General features: G+C 44.1%; 2 protein-coding genes across 2 annotated transcripts in view; both read right to left on the bottom strand.

The window, feature by feature from the left end:
• Window positions 1-270: 270 nt before the first annotated feature.
• On the bottom strand, window positions 271-7,978 carry paip1 (poly(A) binding protein interacting protein 1). The gene is made up of 11 exons (XM_030791839.1): window positions 7,631-7,978; window positions 6,777-6,925; window positions 6,375-6,566; window positions 6,047-6,159; window positions 5,846-5,957; window positions 5,622-5,747; window positions 5,260-5,366; window positions 5,053-5,170; window positions 4,705-4,759; window positions 4,449-4,527; window positions 271-1,369 (listed from the first exon to the last, which is right to left on the bottom strand). Exons 1-11 carry the CDS (start codon window positions 7,821-7,823, stop codon window positions 1,282-1,284), a joined length of 1,332 nt encoding a protein of 443 aa, XP_030647699.1. The 5' UTR covers window positions 7,824-7,978; the 3' UTR covers window positions 271-1,281.
• A 2,501-nt stretch (window positions 7,979-10,479) lies between these two features.
• Window positions 10,480-20,979, bottom strand: part of mybbp1a (MYB binding protein (P160) 1a) — a 30,162-nt gene continuing 19,662 nt past the window's right edge. The window contains exons 21-27 of the mRNA XM_030791457.1: window positions 19,930-20,014; window positions 14,916-15,044; window positions 14,384-14,452; window positions 11,989-12,102; window positions 11,717-11,815; window positions 11,460-11,584; window positions 10,480-11,124 (exon numbers count right to left, since the gene is read on the bottom strand). Of these exons, the coding sequence (XP_030647317.1) occupies window positions 10,758-11,124; window positions 11,460-11,584; window positions 11,717-11,815; window positions 11,989-12,102; window positions 14,384-14,452; window positions 14,916-15,044; window positions 19,930-20,014 (988 nt within the window). The 3' untranslated portion in view covers window positions 10,480-10,757. The remainder of the gene's footprint in view (window positions 11,125-11,459; window positions 11,585-11,716; window positions 11,816-11,988; window positions 12,103-14,383; window positions 14,453-14,915; window positions 15,045-19,929; window positions 20,015-20,979) is intronic.

Raw genomic sequence — 20,979 nt, 5'->3', positions numbered from 1 at the left:
TTATTCATAATAGTATGATGGTGGACTGAAACCCATCACCTGTTTGTCACTGATTGTGAACTGTGTTTCTTCAGTGTGTAAAGACAAGTGCAAAGTACTACTCCAAGACTTTAGGTAGATGTGAGGTGTGAAAATCTAATGGTACTTAATGACTATACACAGGACGCCACAATGCTCATGAGCGTTGGCTGAGAACCAGAAAACGCAGATTTATGGTACAAATAAAATGGCGCAGAGTATGCATGACCCAAAGATCATTCCAAGACACACTATTGTTATAAAGATTTATTGCAGGCAAACAGTACTGTGAATAATATTTACAAAAACTATAAAATAAACATTCTTTTTATGTGAATTATGAGATGCTGATGGTATAAAGATTGAGAGAGAGAGAGGAGAAAAGTTATTATCTGTATGTGAAATAGTGTGGGTGGGGCCCGTTTCTAAAAACCACATGTTCCGTGGGGGAGGCATCCGTCAGACAAATAAAAGCCTTGGTTATGTTGGGAGGTGGGGAAGAGTTCTCCCCTGAGTGCACAGTGAAAGTAAAATGGGCGATAATGAACCTGAAACAGGAAGAAAGAAAACTAGCCACTTCTTTTGTTTCTGAACCCAAAGCGTCATCATTTCATGTTCTGACTTCCTTTGAAGATTTTGGCTAATGCCCTCTTTCACATTTTAAAGATCTTTTTACTGCTACAAAGCGCTGTCACCCTAAAGCACCCAGGGCAGGACCAGACAAACCTAAACTAAAATGGCCTCCACCTCCAGCGATGATGGATTAGATAGACAAGCATGCTGGGTAATCTCCCCCATCATGCCTCTTGCAGCCGAATGGTCTGGTTTGTCTCTGACAATTGACATTATTAGTCAGTTATCAGAACTACACTCACAGCTGGTGACAATAGTCTGGTGTTCTCTTTAATAACTCACTGCAAACTGTTTATGTTCCCTCTGGTGCTCAGAGAGCAGAGGATTTTAGACAATCAAAACAAGCATAAATGATGAACTCCACAACTCAAAATGTCAAACCCAGAACCTGCTGGCGCTGTTTCTCCTGATGAACTGACTCACCGATTGTCATTGTTTCAAAATAGAGAAATCCCAGCGAAAAAGTAACCTGTAACAAAATTGCCACATATACACACACACACACACGTCATTAAAGTCTAAATGAAAATCAGCTAAACTTCGCTTTCTTTTATGGTTTGCACACTTTGCAGCAGGTTGAATGTAAAAACAGATCAGTCGTGTCGATCCAGTCCGAAGCTCCTTTTAACCTCACGATTTTCTCTTCCTCTCAGACTCAATGCAAAACTTTTCAAATGCTTCTTCCATCTCTGGGTCCATCTCCTCTTCAGCATACAACCTGCAAACACCAGACTGTGATTTACTCATTAACTCATCATTCATATGCAAGTGAGCAATGTGAAGCATTTCATTCCATTCATTCATCTGGAACTCACTTCTGCCCAAAGCCGCTGACATAAGGAACACACACACCCCACATACATAACAACACTGTACTGAGACAACAGACTGTCCTGGTCAGTCAGTGAATAATGAATAATAATGTTGAGAGGCGACAGGAAATATAATGATATTGATGCAATGATAATGAGTTTAGTGGTCTGTGATTTGCTCCAGGCCAGACTGCTAAGGTAAACCCTGTCTATTAGTCATGACCAACACTTCACATGCACATGCTCACGCACACACACAAATTAGCTGTCAATCAAATGTCACACACAGTGCACTTAGTCATCAGTCAAACCACACACATGTACACACACACACAGCATGATTACTTGTTAATCCAACTACACACAGACAACACAGTGCAATGCATCATCAGTAAAATCAAACACATTTGCTGATGCTCCTTTGCTGAGGTTGCACAGTAATGTGCCCTCTGGGTCTGCTCTACTCACACAGATCACTCACTCTCAGTACTCACTCTCAGATCACTCACTCTCAGTACTCGCACGCAGATCACTCACTCTCAGATCACTCACTCTCAGTACTCACTCTCAGATCACTCACTCTCAGTACTCACACACAGATCACTCACTCTCAGTACTCACTCTCAGTACTCACTCTCAGTACTCACTCTCAGATCACTCACTCTCAGATCACTCACTCTCAGATCACTCACTCTCAGATCACTCACTCTCAGATCACTCACTCTCAGATCACTCACTCTCAGATCACTCACTCTCAGTACTCACTCACTCTCAGTACTCGCACGCAGATCACTCACTCTCAGTACTCACTCACTCTCAGTACTCGCACGCAGATCACTCACTCTCAGTACTCACTCTCAGTACTCACACACAGATCACTCACTCTCAGTACTCACACACAGATCACTCACTCTCAGTACTCACACACAGATCACTCACTCTCAGCACTCACTCTCAGTACTGAATGGAGATCACTCACTCTCAGTACTCACACACAGATCACTCACTCTCAGTACTCACACACAGATCACTCACTCTCAGCACTCACTCTCAGTACTCACACGCAGATCACTCACTCTCAGTACTCACTCTCAGTACTCACACGCAGATCACTCACTCTCAGTACTCACACACAGATCACTCACTCTCAGTACTCACTCTCAGTACTCACACGCAGATCACTCACTTTCAGTACTCACACGCAGATCAGTCACTCTCAGTACTCACACGCAGATCAGTCACTCTCAGTACTCACACACAGATCAGTCACTCTCAGTACTCACACACAGATCAGTCACTCTCAGTACTCACACACAGATCAGTCACTCTCAGTACTCACACACAGATCAGTCACTCTCAGTACTCACACACAGATCAGTCACTCTCAGTACTCACACACAGATCACTCACTCTCAGTATTCACACACAGATCAGTCACTCTCAGTAGTAAATGGACATCACTCACTCTCAGTACTGAATGGACATCACTCATTCTCAGTACTGAATGGACATCACTCATTCTCAGTACTGAATGGACATCACTAATGCTGCGTCCAAAAGCACATACTACACGCTACAGACTAAAGCACATACATACTACACGCTACAGACTAAAGCACATACATACTACACACTACAGACTAAAGCACATACTACAGACTTAAGTTGTACTCAGGCATGTGCTGCAAGAGTAGGCACTATTAGATTGTAGACAGAAAGAACGCTAGCATTTGGACGCACTAATGAAGTCATCAAATCCTGCCATAGTTTTGTGAGTGAGCTTTCTAACCGCGGTTTAATGTTGACTTCCTGTAGACAAAGACAGAGCAGAGCGTTTAAAAACCTGTCGGACCGGACTGCGCCAACATGTCTCTCGTCCCAGTTTTTATCGCATTTATTGGTGTTTTAGTGACAAATTCAAAGACTTTAAGGTTCAAGCGCATTCAAGCTCAAAGAAAACTCACACATAGAAATCGTTTGACACTATTTTTGTATCAACACAATGTATGTATCAACCAGTGCTAACCCTCAACCAACGCCCTAATCCACATTTTCTCAGTCACAAATGGCCGCGACAGACACACCCCCTTTTTCCACGACAGACACGCCCCCTTTTTCCACAACAGATGACAGACAGACACGCCCCCTTTTTCCACGTGGCCTTGATGAAGTGTCCAGTGCTCCCCTGCTTCCTTTTTCCAACGGAGGCTTTACGTCATCTGGGTACTATTCACATACTAATACAGTATATGCTAGCAGTATGTCATCTGGGTACTATTCACATACTAATACAGTATATGCAAGCAGTATGTCATCTGGGTACTATTCACATACTACTACAGTATATGCAAGCAGTATGTCATCTGGGTACTATTCACATACTAATACAGTATATGCTAGCAGTATGTCATCTGGGCACTATTCACATACTAATACAGTATATGCAAGCAGTATGTCATCTGGGTACTATTCACATACTACTATATGCATGCTATGTATTTGAACGTACCACTAATGGTGGTGAACTGTTTTGACCTACGGTTTAGTTCGTTAGTATGCGGTTTTGGACGCAGCCACGTAACTCTCAGTACTGAACACCCTCTCCTGGCTACACACAGAACAACACTCAGCAGACTCTTCCCAGAGCTCTAAAGGAGACTGAGTTCACTCCCAGCCCAGAGTCCTGTTTGAATACAGCAGACAGTCTGTGAGCTCTGATTGGCGCTCAGGTGGGTGGAGTCTGCTGAGGCCACTCTAAGCCTCTCTCTTATCCATTTGCTGACTAATCTTAACTCAGCGTTCTGACTCCACCCACTACCATTGTGAGCACAACAATGCCACAGCCCCGGTCAGAGCAGGCCAATGTAATGAAGACAGATATTAGAGCACACTGAAGTTTGGTTTTGGACAAACTAAAACCTCATTGTCAGAACCAAGCGAACAGAGCACCTGATCTGATCAGCCTGAACCCAAAGGATTACTTACGCCTCATTGCCATTTTCCTCGTAGACGTCAGGGAAGTAGTCTTCTCGATCCAAAATCTCCTGGTATTTTTCAGAATAATCTGCCAAAGCAGACAGGGAACACACGCAGACGATTATTTTCTACCTAAATTTCAAACGACTTTCAGTCATTTATTCGTTGTCATGTGTATGTGATCTCACCGGGGTCTGCGGCGGTGAAGGGTGTCCCGTGTGCAGTGTATGTGCTGTGCATGTGTATGTGTTGTGTAAAGCCTCACCGGGGTCTGCGGCGGTGAAGGGGGTCCCGTCTGCAGTGTAGAACGTTGGCTCGTTCTCAAAGGGAAAGAAAAAACACTTCTGTGGCCATGTAATGTTAAACCAATAAAGGACCTGCTGATTTACAGACTTCACATGACTAAAGTCCTCTGTGAATCAAGTCTAGTTGCAGATTCAATAGTTAAAAAACAGCAACAGCAAAACACAAAAAAACATTTGAACGTTTTTTCTTCACAGCTGTTCACAACTCAGCGAGACTAGCAACTTTTCCTGTCTGGGCAGGGGTCCTGTCTTTCAAGCTATGCCCTTTTATCAGGGTGGTGACCTGTTGGGTTCTAATTTGGCCCTACCATGAAATAGTTGGGGTCGTTATAGGGCGTGGCCTCACTGGTCGCAGCCGCCGCGTGGACCCGCCCCCAGTCACTGGACCTCAGCTCCACCAATCGAAGCAGCATGTGCCTCACGTCTCTATGGAAACACACACACTGTAAACACAAAACCCTCCGTGGGTGAAGGACTAGTGGTTAGAGCAATACCTTTCCACAGCACACGCTCACCGGCTACACTTAGCATCCAGGAGGATTTCCTCAATCTTCTTCATCAGCTGATCCATGTCCGTCTTCTCAGTCGCTTTCCAGGCATCCTCCAAAACCGAACCAGTCAGCTGCACACAGCACATTAACACAGCCATCATTAACACACACAAAACACAACAGACACATGTTCTGATGTTCAGTCCCACTGATGCAGTGATATTCAGGTCAGAACTGCACCAAAAATCTCCCCTACATTTCTGACATTTATGTACAAACACTGCACTGTTCACCTGTTACCGCTCAACTGTTTGACAAAGTTCATCTGTAAATTCTGCATCTCAGCCAATCAGCATTCAGGATATATAACAGAATACACCAGTCACCTTCAGCAGTTTGACAGCACAAATAAGATTTGCATCCACAGGGTGGGAGAACAGAGTGTTCATCAACTCCCTCAACGCGCTCAGCAATATCTCTGCTCGCTGAGGTTGGCCTTTCGAACTCTTCACCTGAAAAACAAACAAACAGAAGAACCATTTTCCAGAGCAGCTACAGAGAGCACAGACGTCTGAACACACGCCAGACGTGAGACTCCACCGGCTTTTACCTCCAGGTTGAGGTAGAGCTCCCCAAGAAACAAGACGAATGAGTGAAACTGTTTCTGCGTCTCCTCAGCTCCACACGCCGCCTGCTCCCTCTGCTCATACTCCTTCTGACATCTAAACCACAGCAATTATATGAGAGCGTGTCAGATTTACAGGGATTAGATTATGGGGCAGTGCAGGATGTGGCAAGGGGTGGATTAGACCTTATGAGCAGGCGCTGTCTGAAGTTCCCACTGGAAGGACTCAGAGCCAGGTGCTGAGCCAGATGGTTGCAGAGTCGCGCACCTGTGTAGGAGAAGTTCGGGATAGACGTCGACTGAAAAAGGAAAAGAAGAAAAAGTGAGAGAGAGGGAGGGAGACAGTGAAGCACGAATTCCTTAAAAATAAGTAAAAGTGGCTGAAAACAAGTTCTTCAGACCACAAATGACATAATCATTAACATTCCTTCACTGACACATTCTCCAAGTCTCTCATATTGTCTCTATGTTCTTTAAGATGAGACTTGTGGCTGGGTTTGGGTTCCTGACATGCCTGAGTGAAGATGAGCTCAACCAACTCCTGCAGCGTCTCCTCTGTGGTCACCCACTCGTTGAGAGTGGCCGTTATATTCTCAATCTCAAACTCAAACGAACCAGGAGACGAGTTCAGATGGCTGAGGATGTCCTGCACTAAGTCGGCCAATGAGGAATAATAGACCTCAGAACCATCCTCGTACAGCACATCCTGTGGAGAGAACCATTCAAATTGGAACAGAGAGGGGATGGAAGAACCGTTAAAGGAAATGTGCAGAGGACTTTAAAAAGAAGGTTTTAATTACAGAATACTTTTAAAAATGTGGATAAACATACATTTATTATTGAAACATCATAAAGAGTTCTCAGAAGAATGTCTTGAGTTCACACATAAAAAGGGTCGTAATGTAACGAAACTGACCTCATAGGGCGTATATTGCGTTGGGTAGAACTCGGGCGCCGTTGCAGACAGTGTGGAATTCTTCGCAAGAATCTCCGATGTCTGTGTCTTCAGTGGAGGAGTGTTACCGCTGCTTTGGATAGAATTCGAGGATTTGGTAGATCTGTCGTCTGTAAATTTCGAAACGTAAAAAACTGTCTTTAACAACGTTTCTTTGCTAATCAACTGGGTATAAAACACCAGCCATTACACTGCTAGCAGCCTATCCCGCGAGTGGAGATTTAAAGTTGATCTCTCCCTAATGCTGTTACTATGCAGCACACCGTCAGCTTACAGACACTCGCGTCGTCATTTTATCGGATGACAGCTGTGGTCACGTATCAGAATTGGCAGGACAAATTCAGATTAGATAACCCTACAGATATGACAGGAGCGCACACCCCCAGCGAATTTACTGAGCCAGCCCCTCAAAAAAAACAGAATAGGCCCACTGAATTAAGCTTCTCTACAGCTCGTCTGACACGTATATGTTTGATTTAATGCAATGGTCGTCTAAAAGTTAAATGCTGTCTGTCTGAGTGACCTGACATTACCAAACTCACGTTACGTCAGATTGGAGGCTACGAGTTAGCCCGTTTAGATATAGCCTATTATTGTATCTAATCACTGCTAGTCAGCCAGTTAGCCAGCTCTCAGACAAAAATGATGTGTATCCGAGACAACACTTGTACACACATCAACCTCAAAGTTTGCAAGTATTCAGTTCTATCGCAAACCGCACGCATATAGCACATATGCTGAAATTTAGTGTCTACGGGTCAAGTAAGCAGTCTATTTCATCAAGTCCCCGACGTTAGCCTTACTTTGCTACTGACCTGTGCCACCACTCTCCGACAGCGGCGGTGAAGTCCGCGGCTGCCTTAGCGGTTCACACTGGGTGAACAGAGAGGTCTCTAAATCTGGTATTTCGGCATGTCCGCTCTTATACTGCTGACTAGGTCCGGGCCCGTCCGTCTGCCCGCTGCGGACCCGGCCGGCCCCGGGAGCCCGCTCAAAACTCTCCGACATCACTATAAATATAATAACAAATAATAACAGGCGAATATCAGAACTGCATTCGGGCAAAATCAGCGAAATCTTTTCAATTACGCTTTATCTGGATCAGGCCAATCGCTGTTTCATTAGAAACAACTCATCTCGCTTTCATATTTACTATTTCTGATTCGGAAACCCGACCCTGGCCTGTTTTAGAACCACTACTTCCTCCTCTCGCTTTCCTCGGTGGTGGATTTTAAAACGGCGGGGAACCAATAACTATTTACCACCCCCTACCGTGCAATCGCAGGAACGACAAATAAGCATGATCAAATTGTTGCTGAACCCGGGCAATGGCAGATTACGCTAACCGAATCAGATGAAATGTGATATTCGGTTCGCAGTATAGCATTCAGTTTGACATTTTAAGGGGGAATTTTAAAAGTTCTTCCATGCATTTCTGGTGTTTTTGCAGTAGTTGACATGGTGCTTCATTTTACAGTAATCATATGAAAATACATATTTAAATTATTTTCAGTGCCATAAAAATTCATGTTGAAGGATAGTGTGTTCGTATAGTTATTTCACATAAAAGAAAAATATGTCTTTTTTCTTATAGTGGTTTCGGCATTGACATGCAAAATGTCCTGCAGTGTGACTATAACAGACACGAACAGATTCAATAAGAATACAAAATACTTTATTAATCCCGAGGGAAATTCGAGTGTCATAACAGCACCGTCCAGCACAAATCAAACACAACAATAGAATAAAATAATGGAATAAAGTAAAACAAACAAAATAGAAAGCTTACATCTGTCATAAAATCAAACAGAATGCAGGAAATGTAAACATGAGGAAACGGAGCACGTATTAAAAGGCCTTTGGCATAATGTCAAAGGAGTGAACAGTCCTGACTGATTCTCTTTGATATCACTGAAGTTATGAGAGATTTATCACAGTTCATTATAATTTGTAATCTAAATCTAATCTTGACGCAAAATATCTATTTCATAAATGACCAATATCACAAACACATCTGGGGGGTGTTTCAGAAAGTGGGTTTAGTGAAAACTCTGAGGTTGTTAACTCAGAGTAAGTAGTAAACATCCTAATTGAAGAGCCCTGTGGCTTCATTCTCCTAGCAAAACAAAGGCATAGGGCTCTTCTATTAGGAGGTTTACTAAAGTTTCCACTAAACCCACTTTCTGAAACACCTGCCTGGAGTCTTCTTCATCAGACCATCACCAGGAAATCTCGGAGACATGGACATGGATGTGAAGGTCAGAAGGTCAACATCATCTCCTATTAATCTGACAATCTCAGACTTTCAGATGAACCATTTTTCCTTCCTTTGTAATGAGAGGAACGCAGAGAGAACCAGAGGGGGAGCAGGGCAGGGACAGGACAGTGAATGAAAACAGTTTCAGTTCATATCAGTGCGTATGTTCCTTCTGTTCACTGTTCATTCTTTTTTACACAGACTATATTTTCTTATTTTTTTATCCATAAGACAGATTCCAAGACTGTATTACACTGTGTCCGTGTCCAATACTTCAGATAAATTCTGCTCTATGCTGCCTCTATTCTGCCTCGTCTCCTGTCCTGTCATGTCACATTATGTCCTGTACTGTGACATCAGTATCTTAAGACAGAGAAGTGCTTTATAAAGCTTCAGTTGGCTTACTCTCAAAATAGTTCTCAAAACACTACATTAAGTGAGGATTACATTACTTACATTACATTTTGTGATGCAAATATGTTGACATGTAATGAAATTAGTTGAACATTAACTACAAATTCTGTAAATATCTATACAGGTTGTGTTTATGTCAAAAAGAATGTCTATTTTTTTGTACTGTGGATACAATCATCTATAAAACTTTATATATTTTTCTGTCAGTTGTAACGTCACACCACAGGACATATTGTATAGGGTGTTCACAAGTCGATAAAAATGTTAAACACAAGGAAATTTGAGTGACCACCCATATTTTAAGAAAACTAACAATGTTTATAATACCACTACATCATTTTTCAACAATTTTGAAATAAAGTGTTTTGGGTTTTTTTTTTAACCTGCATTTGTCCAATATCCAATCACAGTTTGGAGATGAGTTAAATCGCTAACATACCCTGTGCACATTTTTATTGCAAAAGCTTAACTAGGTAAATTACTGCAGTACATATCTAGATTGCTGACACATTGCTCCAGTAGTTATACTAACACTAGATCATCGGAGAAAATTCTCCTCATGGTCTCAGCCATCCGAACAGAGCTGGGTAAATCTGCCTTTCCGTTTATGTGCCGTGAGCTTGGAATGAGCTGCAAGGCATCCTTAACCTGGAATCTTTACCCTCTCTCAACAGGCCTAAAAATATTTTAAAATCAGTCTTTACAGAACAGTGTCATTAATATGTGTCATTATTTTTTCATGATTGGTTTTCGCCCCTGATCCCTGTATGTTTTGTGTTTCTGATGTTTTTGAGGGTGAGGGTTTGAGGCGTTATCTGTCCCCGCCTGGACTTCTATTTTGTCTTTCTGTGCCCATCTTGCCCAAGGCTCCCTGGCAGAAGAGATACTGTATCTCCATGGGACCTTCCTGGTTAAATAAACGACAAATAAAAATATAAAAATAACATTTTAGAATCGGTGTGATTCTATTCCCTGTATGTTCTGAAATTTGAGTTTATTTTCATAAGTACACACAAAGCACTTAAAACAAATTTAATTAGCATACACGGCCTGTTCAGAGATTTCACATTCATTCAAATATGACAATGCACAGATTTAACAGTGGAGCAGGTCACACAGGTAGACAGAGGGACCAAACGCTTCCCAATCATCCACTAAAAACATATACAGTTCAAAAGAACCCACATACAGTTCCAGAACAGTTCCCCACAGTTCCAGAACAGTTCCAGAACAGTCCCCCAGTGCACAGTCCCCTTTGCTCAGACACTCCCTCAATCTGCCATTCCTTTCTTCTCTTTCTGTCCCTTTCTCTTCTTCTGTGGTCTCTCCGTCTGTGCTGTCTGCTGTGTCCTGGCCTGTTTGGGAGGTGACTGACCCTCTGGGTCTCCTCCTCCTCCTCCTCCTCGCTCTTTTCTCTTTCTCTTTCGATTCTTTTTCTTTTTGCCCTGATCACCCTCTTCTGTGGCGACTGCTTTCCTGGGCGGGGCCGCCGCGTCTCTGTTCTCCAACGGCGCAGTCTTCTTCCGGTTCTTTCTCTTCTTTGTCTCAGGCAAGAATCCCTTCTTCTTTTTCTTCTCAGGCCCTGTTTGCTCTGTTTGTTCTTCTGGAGCTTTCTTTACTTTCTCCACCTTCGGTTTCCTAAACAAACCAAGGCAAAAATGATCATTAATCAATCAATCAAAATGAAAGGTACTGTGCGAGGCCATGTTCAATGTTTACTGTAAGATTCCGTATTCCGGAACCGCGACATGAGGCGGTGGACGTTTGTATCGCGGTTTCGGTCTCGGTTTCAGAACCGTTACACCCTTACAAATAACCAACTATTCACAGGACTTAAACTTGGCTCTCAGATTTCAGAGTGTCAGACTATTTTACCTTTACAGTAAACCACACTCGCAGAGACATTACACAACCATTAAGCTCCGCCCACACGCACGTCCAACACCAATTAAACACACACAACTGTCACTCACTGGACTCCAAAATGTTTCATAATACTCCAGTATGTGTCACTCAGCCGGCCGGGTTTCTGGAGACTCCCATCACCGTTAAGGGCCTGCAGAGCGTTCTCCAGAGAGCCCACGTCCACGTCCAGCTTCTGCCCACGGACACAGAGACAGCCAGACGCAGACATGAAAGCACTGAAAGTTAGAACTTCTAGAGACAAAAACAGGGGACCCCTGGAGACTGAAAATGGACCACTGCTGTAATACGTCTGTAGTATGTGTACCTGTTGGTGGACAGTTTTGAGGAGGAACTGACAGAGCTCCAGAGCTTTTAGAACCGTCTCCTGAGAGGCTTTGTTCTTCAGCTCCACCTTCTCAAGGCTCTACACACACACGCGCACACACACACACACACACACACACACACACACAGACAGACAGACAGGCAATACCAACTCATCACCCACCAAGATCAAAGACCATCTAGTCAATTCTTTATTTCTAAATGTTTTAACATCTCTCTAGAGAGGAGTCCTACTCAGATACAGGTGGGTACCTTTGCAGTTTGGTCCACTGTCCTCTGGCACAGTTCTGTCCATTTGGATCCATGGAGGATCTGCTGCGTCTCTCTGGCCTGGAGAGCTCTTAAAACCATGGCACACGCTTGCCCCTGAAACGGGTTTTACACAGAGCACAATTACACACGCAGCCGCAACACACAGTCACACACAACACGCAGCCGCAACACACATTCACACACAACACACAGCCGCAACACACAGTCACACACAACACACAGCCGCAACACACATTCACACACAACACACAGCCGCAACACACATTCACACACAACACACAGCCGCAACACACATTCACACACAACACACATTCACACATTCACACACAACACACATTCATACACAACACACATTCACACACAACACACAGCCGCAACACACATTCACACACAACACACAGCCGCAACACACAGTCACACACAACACACAGCCGCAACACACATTCACACACAACACACAGCCGCAACACACATTCACACACAACACACATTCACACACAACACACATTCACACACAACACACATTCATACACAACACACATTCATACACAACACACATTCACACACAACACACATTCATACACAACACACATTCACACACAACACACAGCCGCAGAGCACACATTCACACAGAGCACAATTACACACGCAGCCGCAACACACAGTCACACACAACACACAGCCGCAACACACATTCACACACAACACACATTCATACACAACACACAGTCACACACAACACACAGCCGCAACACACATTCACACACAACACACAGCCGCAACACACATTCACACACAACACACAGCCGCAACACACATTCACACACAACACACAGCCGCAACACACATTCACACACAACACACATTCATACACAACACACATTCACACACAACACACATTCACACACAACACGCAGCCGCAACATACATTCACACAGAGCACAATTACACACGCAGCCGCAACACACAGTCACACACAACACACAGCCGCAACACACATTCACACACAACACACAGCCGCAACACACATTCACACACAACACACATTCATACACAACACACATTCACACACAACACACATTCACACACAACACACAGCCGCAGAGCACACATTCACACAGAGCACAATTACACACGCAGCCGCAACACACAGTCACACACAACACACAGCCGCAACACACATTCACACACAACACACAGCCGCAACACACATTCACACACAACACACATTCATACACAACACACATTCACACACAACACACAGCCGCAGAGCACACATTCACACAGAGCACAATTACACACGCAGCCGCAACACACAGTCACACACAACACACAGCCGCAACACACATTCACACACAACACACAGCCGCAACACACATTCACACACAACACACAGCCGCAACACACATTCACACACAACACACATTCACACACAACACACATTCATACACAACACACATTCACACACAACACACAGCCGCAGAGCACACATTCACACACAACACACAGCCGCAACACACAGTCACACACAACACACAGCCGCAACACACATTCACACACAACACACAGCCGCAACACACATTCACACACAACACACATTCACACACAACACACATTCACACACAACACACATTCACACACAACACACAGCCGCAGAGCACACATTCACACAGAGCACAATTACACACGCAGCCGCAACATACATTCACACACAACACAATTACACACGCAGCCGCAACACACAGTCACACACAACACACAGCCGCAACACACATTCACACACAACACACATTCACACACAACACACAGCCACAAAACACATTCACACACAACACACATTCACACAGCCGCAAAACACACATTCACACACAACACACATTCACACACAACACACATTCACACACAACACACAGCACACATTCACACACAACACACAGCCGCAAAACACACATTCACACACAACACACATTCACACACAACACACAGCCGCAAAAGAGGTTTATGCACAACACACACATACAGCCACACATGACACATTTCCACACAGGGCTACACTTCCACACAGGGCTACACTTCCACACAGGGCTAACATTTCCACACAGGGCTAACATTTCCACACAGGGCTAACATTTCCACACAGGGCTAACATTTCCACACAGGGCTAACATTTCCACACAGGGCTACACTTCCACACAGGGCTACACTTCCACACAGGGCTAACATTTCCACACCAGCTTCTACACCAAACTCGTTTATCAAGAACTTAACTGGTGAAACAGACTTAAAAAAAGACAGACAGAGAGATATTTGACAGAGAGTTAGACAGTGTGTGTGTGTGTGTGTGTGTGTGTGTGTGAGAGAGAGAGAGAGAGACCTGCTGATGTTCTCTGACTCCTGCAGTAATGCTCCCCACTGCTGTGTCCAGAAGGTTCACACACAGAACCTTCACATAAAATGAAAAAGAGTTACCATGACATCCATCTTATTCACAGCCTTTACCTTCACTGCACCCAACCACAATTCTGTTGTCAATTACATCCACATCAATTACATCCACATCAATTATAGAACACTTAACACAGAGTGAAACAAAACTGGCTCTGTATGAGTGCGTGTGTGTGTGTGTGTGTGTACCTCCATATTTACATATATCTGACTGTGTGTGCGTGTGTGTGTGTGTGTGTACCTCCATATTTACATATATCTGACTGTGTGTGTGTGTGTGTGTGTGTGTGTGTATGTGTGTGTGTGTACCTCCATATTTACATATATCTGACTGTGTGTGTGTGTGTGTGTGTGTGTACCTCCATATTTACATATATCTGACTGTGTGTGTGTGTGTGTGTGTGTGCGTGTGTGCGTGTGTGTGTGTGAGTGTGCGTGTTAGTGCGTTAATGTATACTTACAGGGAATCTAGTGAACAGGTCTATGAACATCGTTCCAGTTAGGGGACTTTTCCTCTTTGTCATGAAACAAGACAGCGCATCTTTGAAACAGGAAGTCACTCTTTCCACATCCACTTTACCCATGAGCCTCTGTTCCACAAACAAAAAACAAACCCAGACACACATACGTTCAGTTACCGCTCAGTTTTAGCATAATCAAATATGGTCATGCTATAACAATCTTCAACATATGATGCCATCAGTCTACACTCATACAAGACAGTGGGCCTGGGCGATAAAACGGTCACGATATGTACCGCGATAGACGCTTCATCAACAGCAATAAGCAATCTGTTCAATAGAAGGCATGCAGAATATTCGATAGTTTCACCTAAATGCATTAAGTGCAAACCACCAGGAAACCACATCACGAATACGCAAAGTTCAGTCGCATGAGCAAACCCTACGCGTCCTCCCCCCGGCTCATAAACAGCCTATCACAGCCGTCGATAATGGAGCGTGCTACGAGTGATACGCAAACAGCCAATCATTTAACAGGTGTATTGTTCGGTTGCACCGTCAACATTTGACAAAACAACAGAGACAGCGTGGAGTGAGAGAGTGAGTGCAGATGGTGAGTGAGAGAGTGAGTGAGAGAGTGAGTGCAGATGGTGAGGAAATTGTTGATGCAAGTGAAGTGGTTAAATCCAAAATTACGATGGAATATTAGGGCCACATCGAGGGGACAAAATTATGAGATTTCGAGAATAAGGTCATAATATTACAAGAAGGAAGTTGTAAATTTACAAGAAAAAATAATATTACGAGAGTAAAGTCGTAATTTTAGAATATGTGTTATTTTAGAGGGGAAATATCAGAAGAGCAGCCTGCCGCCTGCGTTAAAATAAGAAACGTGGAGCATCTTGTCAAGTTTAATACTTTAGGTTTCACATGAGGAAACTGCCTCTTTTGTTACAGTTTCATCACCCAGCCCCACAAGACCGTTCTCAGGCCCCTGATGACGTGTGTCAGGACAGGACCAGCACTATTCCAACCACTCTGTCTGATCACTGCCTGACCACGACTCACCCACAGTCTAACCTTATCACTGCCTGACCACGACTCACCTACAGTCTAACCTTATCACTGCCTGACCATGACTCACCTACAGTCTAACATTATCATCTGCCATCACTGCCTGACCATGACTCACCTACAGTCTAACCTTATCACTGCCTGACCATGACTCACCTACAGTCTAACATTATCACTGCCTGACCATGACTCACCTACAGTCTAACATTATCACTGCCTGACCATGACTCACCCACAGTCTAACCTTATCACTGCCTGACCATGACTCACCTACAGTCTAACATTATCATCTGCCATCACTGCCTGACCATGACTCACCTACAGTCTAACCTTATCACTGCCTGACCATGACTCACCTACAGTCTAACATTATCACTGCCTGACCATGACTCACCTACAGTCTAACATTATCACTGCCTGACCATGACTCACCTACAGTCTAACATTATCATCTGCCATCACTGCCTGACCACGACTCACCCACAGTCTAACATTATCACTGCCTGACCATGACTCACCTACAGTCTAACATTATCATCTGCCATCACTGCCTGACCACGACTCACCTACAGTCTAACATTATCACTGCCTGACCATGACTCACCTACAGTCTAACATTATCACTGCCTGACCATGACTCACCCACAGTCTAACATTATCACTGCCTGACCATGACTCACCCACAGTCTAACCTTATCACTGCCTGACCATGACTCACCTACAGTCTAACCTTATCACTGCCTGACCATGACTCACCTACAGTCTAACATTATCATCTGCCATCACTGCCTGACCACGACTCACCCACAGTCTAACATTATCACTGCCTGACCATGACTCACCTACAGTCTAACATTATCATCTGCCATCACTGCCTGACCACGACTCACCTACAGTCTAACATTATCACTGCCTGACCATGACTCACCTACAGTCTAACATTATCACTGCCTGACCATGACTCACCTACAGTCTAATATTATCACTGCCTGACCATGACTCACCTACAGTCTAATATTATCACTGCCTGACCATGACTCACCTACAGTCTAACATTATCACTGCCTGACCATGACTCACCTACAGTCTAACATTATCATCTCACATCACTGCCTGACCATGACTCACCTACAGTCTAACATTATCATCTGCCATCACTGCCTGACCTCGACTCACCTACAGTCTAACATTATCACTGCCTGACCATGACTCACCTACAGTCTAATATTATCACTGCCTGACCATGCCTCACCTACAGTCTAACATTATCACTGCCTGACCACGACTCACCTACAGTCTAACATTATCACTGCCTGACCATGACTCACCTACAGTCTAACATTATCATCTGCCATCACTGCCTGACCACGACTCACCTACAGTCTAACATTATCACTGCCTGACCATGACTCACCTACAGTCTAACATTATCATCTCACATCACTGCCTGACCATGACTCACCTACAGTCTAACATTCTCATCTCACATCACTGCCTGACCATGACTCACCTACAGTCTAACATTATCATCTCACATCACTGCCTGACCATGACTCACCTACAGTCTAACATTATCACTGCCTGACCACGACTCACCTACAGTCTAACATTATCATCTGCCATCACTGCCTGACCACGACTCACCTACAGTCTAACCTTATCACTGCCTGACCATGACTCACCTACAGTCTAACATTATCATCTCACATCACTGCCTGACCATGACTCACCTACAGTCTAACATTATCATCTGCCATCACTGCCTGACCATGACTCACCTACAGTCTAACATTATCACTGCCTGACCATGACTCACCTACAGTCTAATATTATCACTGCCTGACCATGCCTCACCTACAGTCTAACATTATCACTGCCTGACCACGACTCACCTACAGTCTAACATTATCACTGCCTGACCATGACTCACCTACAGTCTAACATTATCACTGCCTGACCATGACTCACCTACAGTCTAACATTATCACTGCCTGACCATGACTCACCTACAGTCTAACATTATCATCTCACATCACTGCCTGACCATGACTCACCTACAGTCTAACATTATCACTGCCTGACCATGACTCACCTACAGTCTAATATTATCACTGCCTGACCATGCCTCACCTACAGTCTAACATTATCACTGCCTGACCACGACTCACCTACAGTCTAACATTATCACTGCCTGACCATGACTCACCTACAGTCTAACATTATCACTGCCTGACCATGACTCACCTACAGTCTAACATTATCACTGCCTGACCATGACTCACCTACAGTCTAACATTATCATCTCACATCACTGCCTGACCATGACTCACCTACAGTCTAACATTATCACTGCCTGACCATGACTCACCTACAGTCTAACATTATCACTGCCTGACCATGACTCACCTACAGTCTAACATTATCATCTCACATCACTGCCTGACCATGACTCACCTACAGTCTAACATTATCACTGCCTGACCATGACTCACCTACAGTCTAACATTATCATCTGCCAGACCATGACTCACCTACAGTCTAACATTATCATCTCACATCACTGCCTGACCATGACTCACCTACAGTCTAACATTATCACTGCCTGACCATGCCTCACCTACAGTCTAACATTATCATCTGCCATCACTGCCTGACCATGACTCACCTACAGTCTAACATTATCACTGCCTGACCACGACTCACCTACAGTCTAACATTATCACTGCCTGACCATGACTCACCTACAGTCTAACATTATCACTGCCTGACCATGACTCACCTACAGTCTAACATTATCACTGCCTGACCATGACTCACCTACAGTCTAACATTATCACTGCCTGACCATGACTCACCTACAGTCTAACATTATCATCTCACATCACTGCCTGACCATGACTCACCTACAGTCTAACATTATCACTGCCTGACCATGCCTCACCTACAGTCTAACATTATCACTGCCTGACCATGCCTCACCTACAGTCTAACATTATCACTGCCTGACCATGACTCACCTACAGTCTAACATTATCACTGCCTGACCATGACTCACCTACAGTCTAACATTATCACTGCCTGACCATGACTCACCTACAGTCTAACATTATCACTGCCTGACCATGACTCACCTACAGTCTAACATTCTCATCTCACATCACTGCCTGACCATGACTCACCTACAGTCTAACATTCTCATCTCACATCACTGCCTGACCATGACTCACCTACAGTCTAACATTCTCATCTCACATCACTGCCTGACCATGACTCACCTACAGTCTAACATTATCATCTCACATCACTGCCTGACCATGACTCACCTACAGTCTAACATTATCACTGCCTGACCACGACTCACCTACAGTCTAACATTATCACTGCCTGACCATGACTCACCTACAGTCTAACATTCTCATCTCACATCACTGCCTGACCATGACTCACCTACATTCTAACATTCTCATCTCACATCACTGCCTGACCATGACTCACATACAGTCTAACATTCTCATCTCACATCACTGCCTGACCATGACTCACCTACAGTCTAACATTCTCATCTCACATCACTGCCTGACCATGACTCACCTACAGTCTAACATTATCACTGCCTGACCATGACTCACCTACAGTCTAATATTATCACTGCCTGACCATGCCTCACCTACAGTCTAACATTATCACTGCCTGACCACGACTCACCTACAGTCTAACATTATCACTGCCTGACCATGACTCACCTACAGTCTAACATTATCACTGCCTGACCATGACTCACCTACAGTCTAACATTATCACTGCCTGACCATGACTCACCTACAGTCTAACATTATCATCTCACATCACTGCCTGACCATGACTCACCTACAGTCTAACATTCTCATCTCACATTATTCATTATTTGACTGAAAACCAGCAGCACCACAGCACTCCGTACCTCTCCAGGGTCTCTGGCTTTCTTCTCCCCCTCTGTTTCTGTGTGTACGACTCCTCTCAGAACCTTCAGCACATACAGAGCAGCACTACGCCATGGCACCACACACACGGACACAACACAAAAACACACACACACACACACACAGACACACACCACACGCACACAGTTAGAGGAGTCAGGTGGTGACATCTGGAAGACCATTTTTAAAGAGAACTCTCACAAACCGAAATTCACCTAACACTTATTAATACTATTATTGTTACCGAATACTATTAATTTACCAGAGAACATAATACAGAAATACAGAAACTGTTAAACCTCCTCCACTTCACCTCTGTCATAGACACATTCTGTGATATCATCCATCAATTCCAAAACATAGGAACACACTGTGTCCAAATGGAAGACATGGAACAAATCAATAGGCCTCCTTCATTCTTCTCACAGTGATCAATAGGCCTCCTTCATTCTTCTCACAGTGATCAATAAGCCTCCTTCATTCTTCTCACAGTGATCAATAGGCCTCCTTCATTCTTCTCACAGTGATCAATAAGCCTCCTTCATTCTTCTCACAGTGATCAATAAGCCTCCTTCATTCTTCTCACAGTGATCAATAGGCCTCCTTCATTCTTCTCACAGTGATCAATAGGCCTCATTCATTCTTCTCACAGTGATCAATAGGCCTCATTCATTCTTCTCACAGTGATCAATAGGCCTCCTTCATTCTTCTCACAGTGATCAATAAGCCTCATTCATTCTTCTCAGTGATCAATAGGCCTCCTTCATTCTTCTCACAGTGATCAATAGGCCTCCTTCATTCTTCTCACAGTGATCAATAGGCCTCCTTCATTCTTCTCACAGTGATCAATAGGCCTCCTTCATTCTTCTCACAGTGATCAATAAGCCTCCTTCATTCTTCTCACAGTGATCAATAAGCCTCCTTCATTCTTCTCACAGTGATCAATAGGCCTCCTTCATTCTTCTCACAGTGATCAATAAGCCTAATTCATTCTTCTCACAGTGATCAATAGGCTTCATTCATTCTTCTCA

This window comes from Chanos chanos, chromosome 14, assembly GCF_902362185.1.
Source record: "Chanos chanos chromosome 14, fChaCha1.1, whole genome shotgun sequence".
NCBI lineage: Eukaryota > Metazoa > Chordata > Actinopteri > Gonorynchiformes > Chanidae > Chanos > Chanos chanos.
Note: the sequence above shows the minus strand (reverse complement) of the source record. Positions and strands in the feature narration are given on the sequence as shown.

Coding starts and splice junctions, on each gene's coding strand:
- paip1 (XM_030791839.1), bottom strand. CDS start 7,823: ATGTCGGAGAGTTTTGAGCGGGCTCCCGGGGCCGGCCGGGTCCGCAGC. Junction 6,160..6,374: donor TTGAGCTCATCTTCACTCAG/GCATGTCAGGAA, acceptor TTCCTTTTTCAG/TCGACGTCTATCCCGAACTT. Junction 5,748..5,845: donor AGCTCTACCTCAACCTGGAG/GTAAAAGCCGGT, acceptor TTTGTTTTTCAG/GTGAAGAGTTCGAAAGGCCA.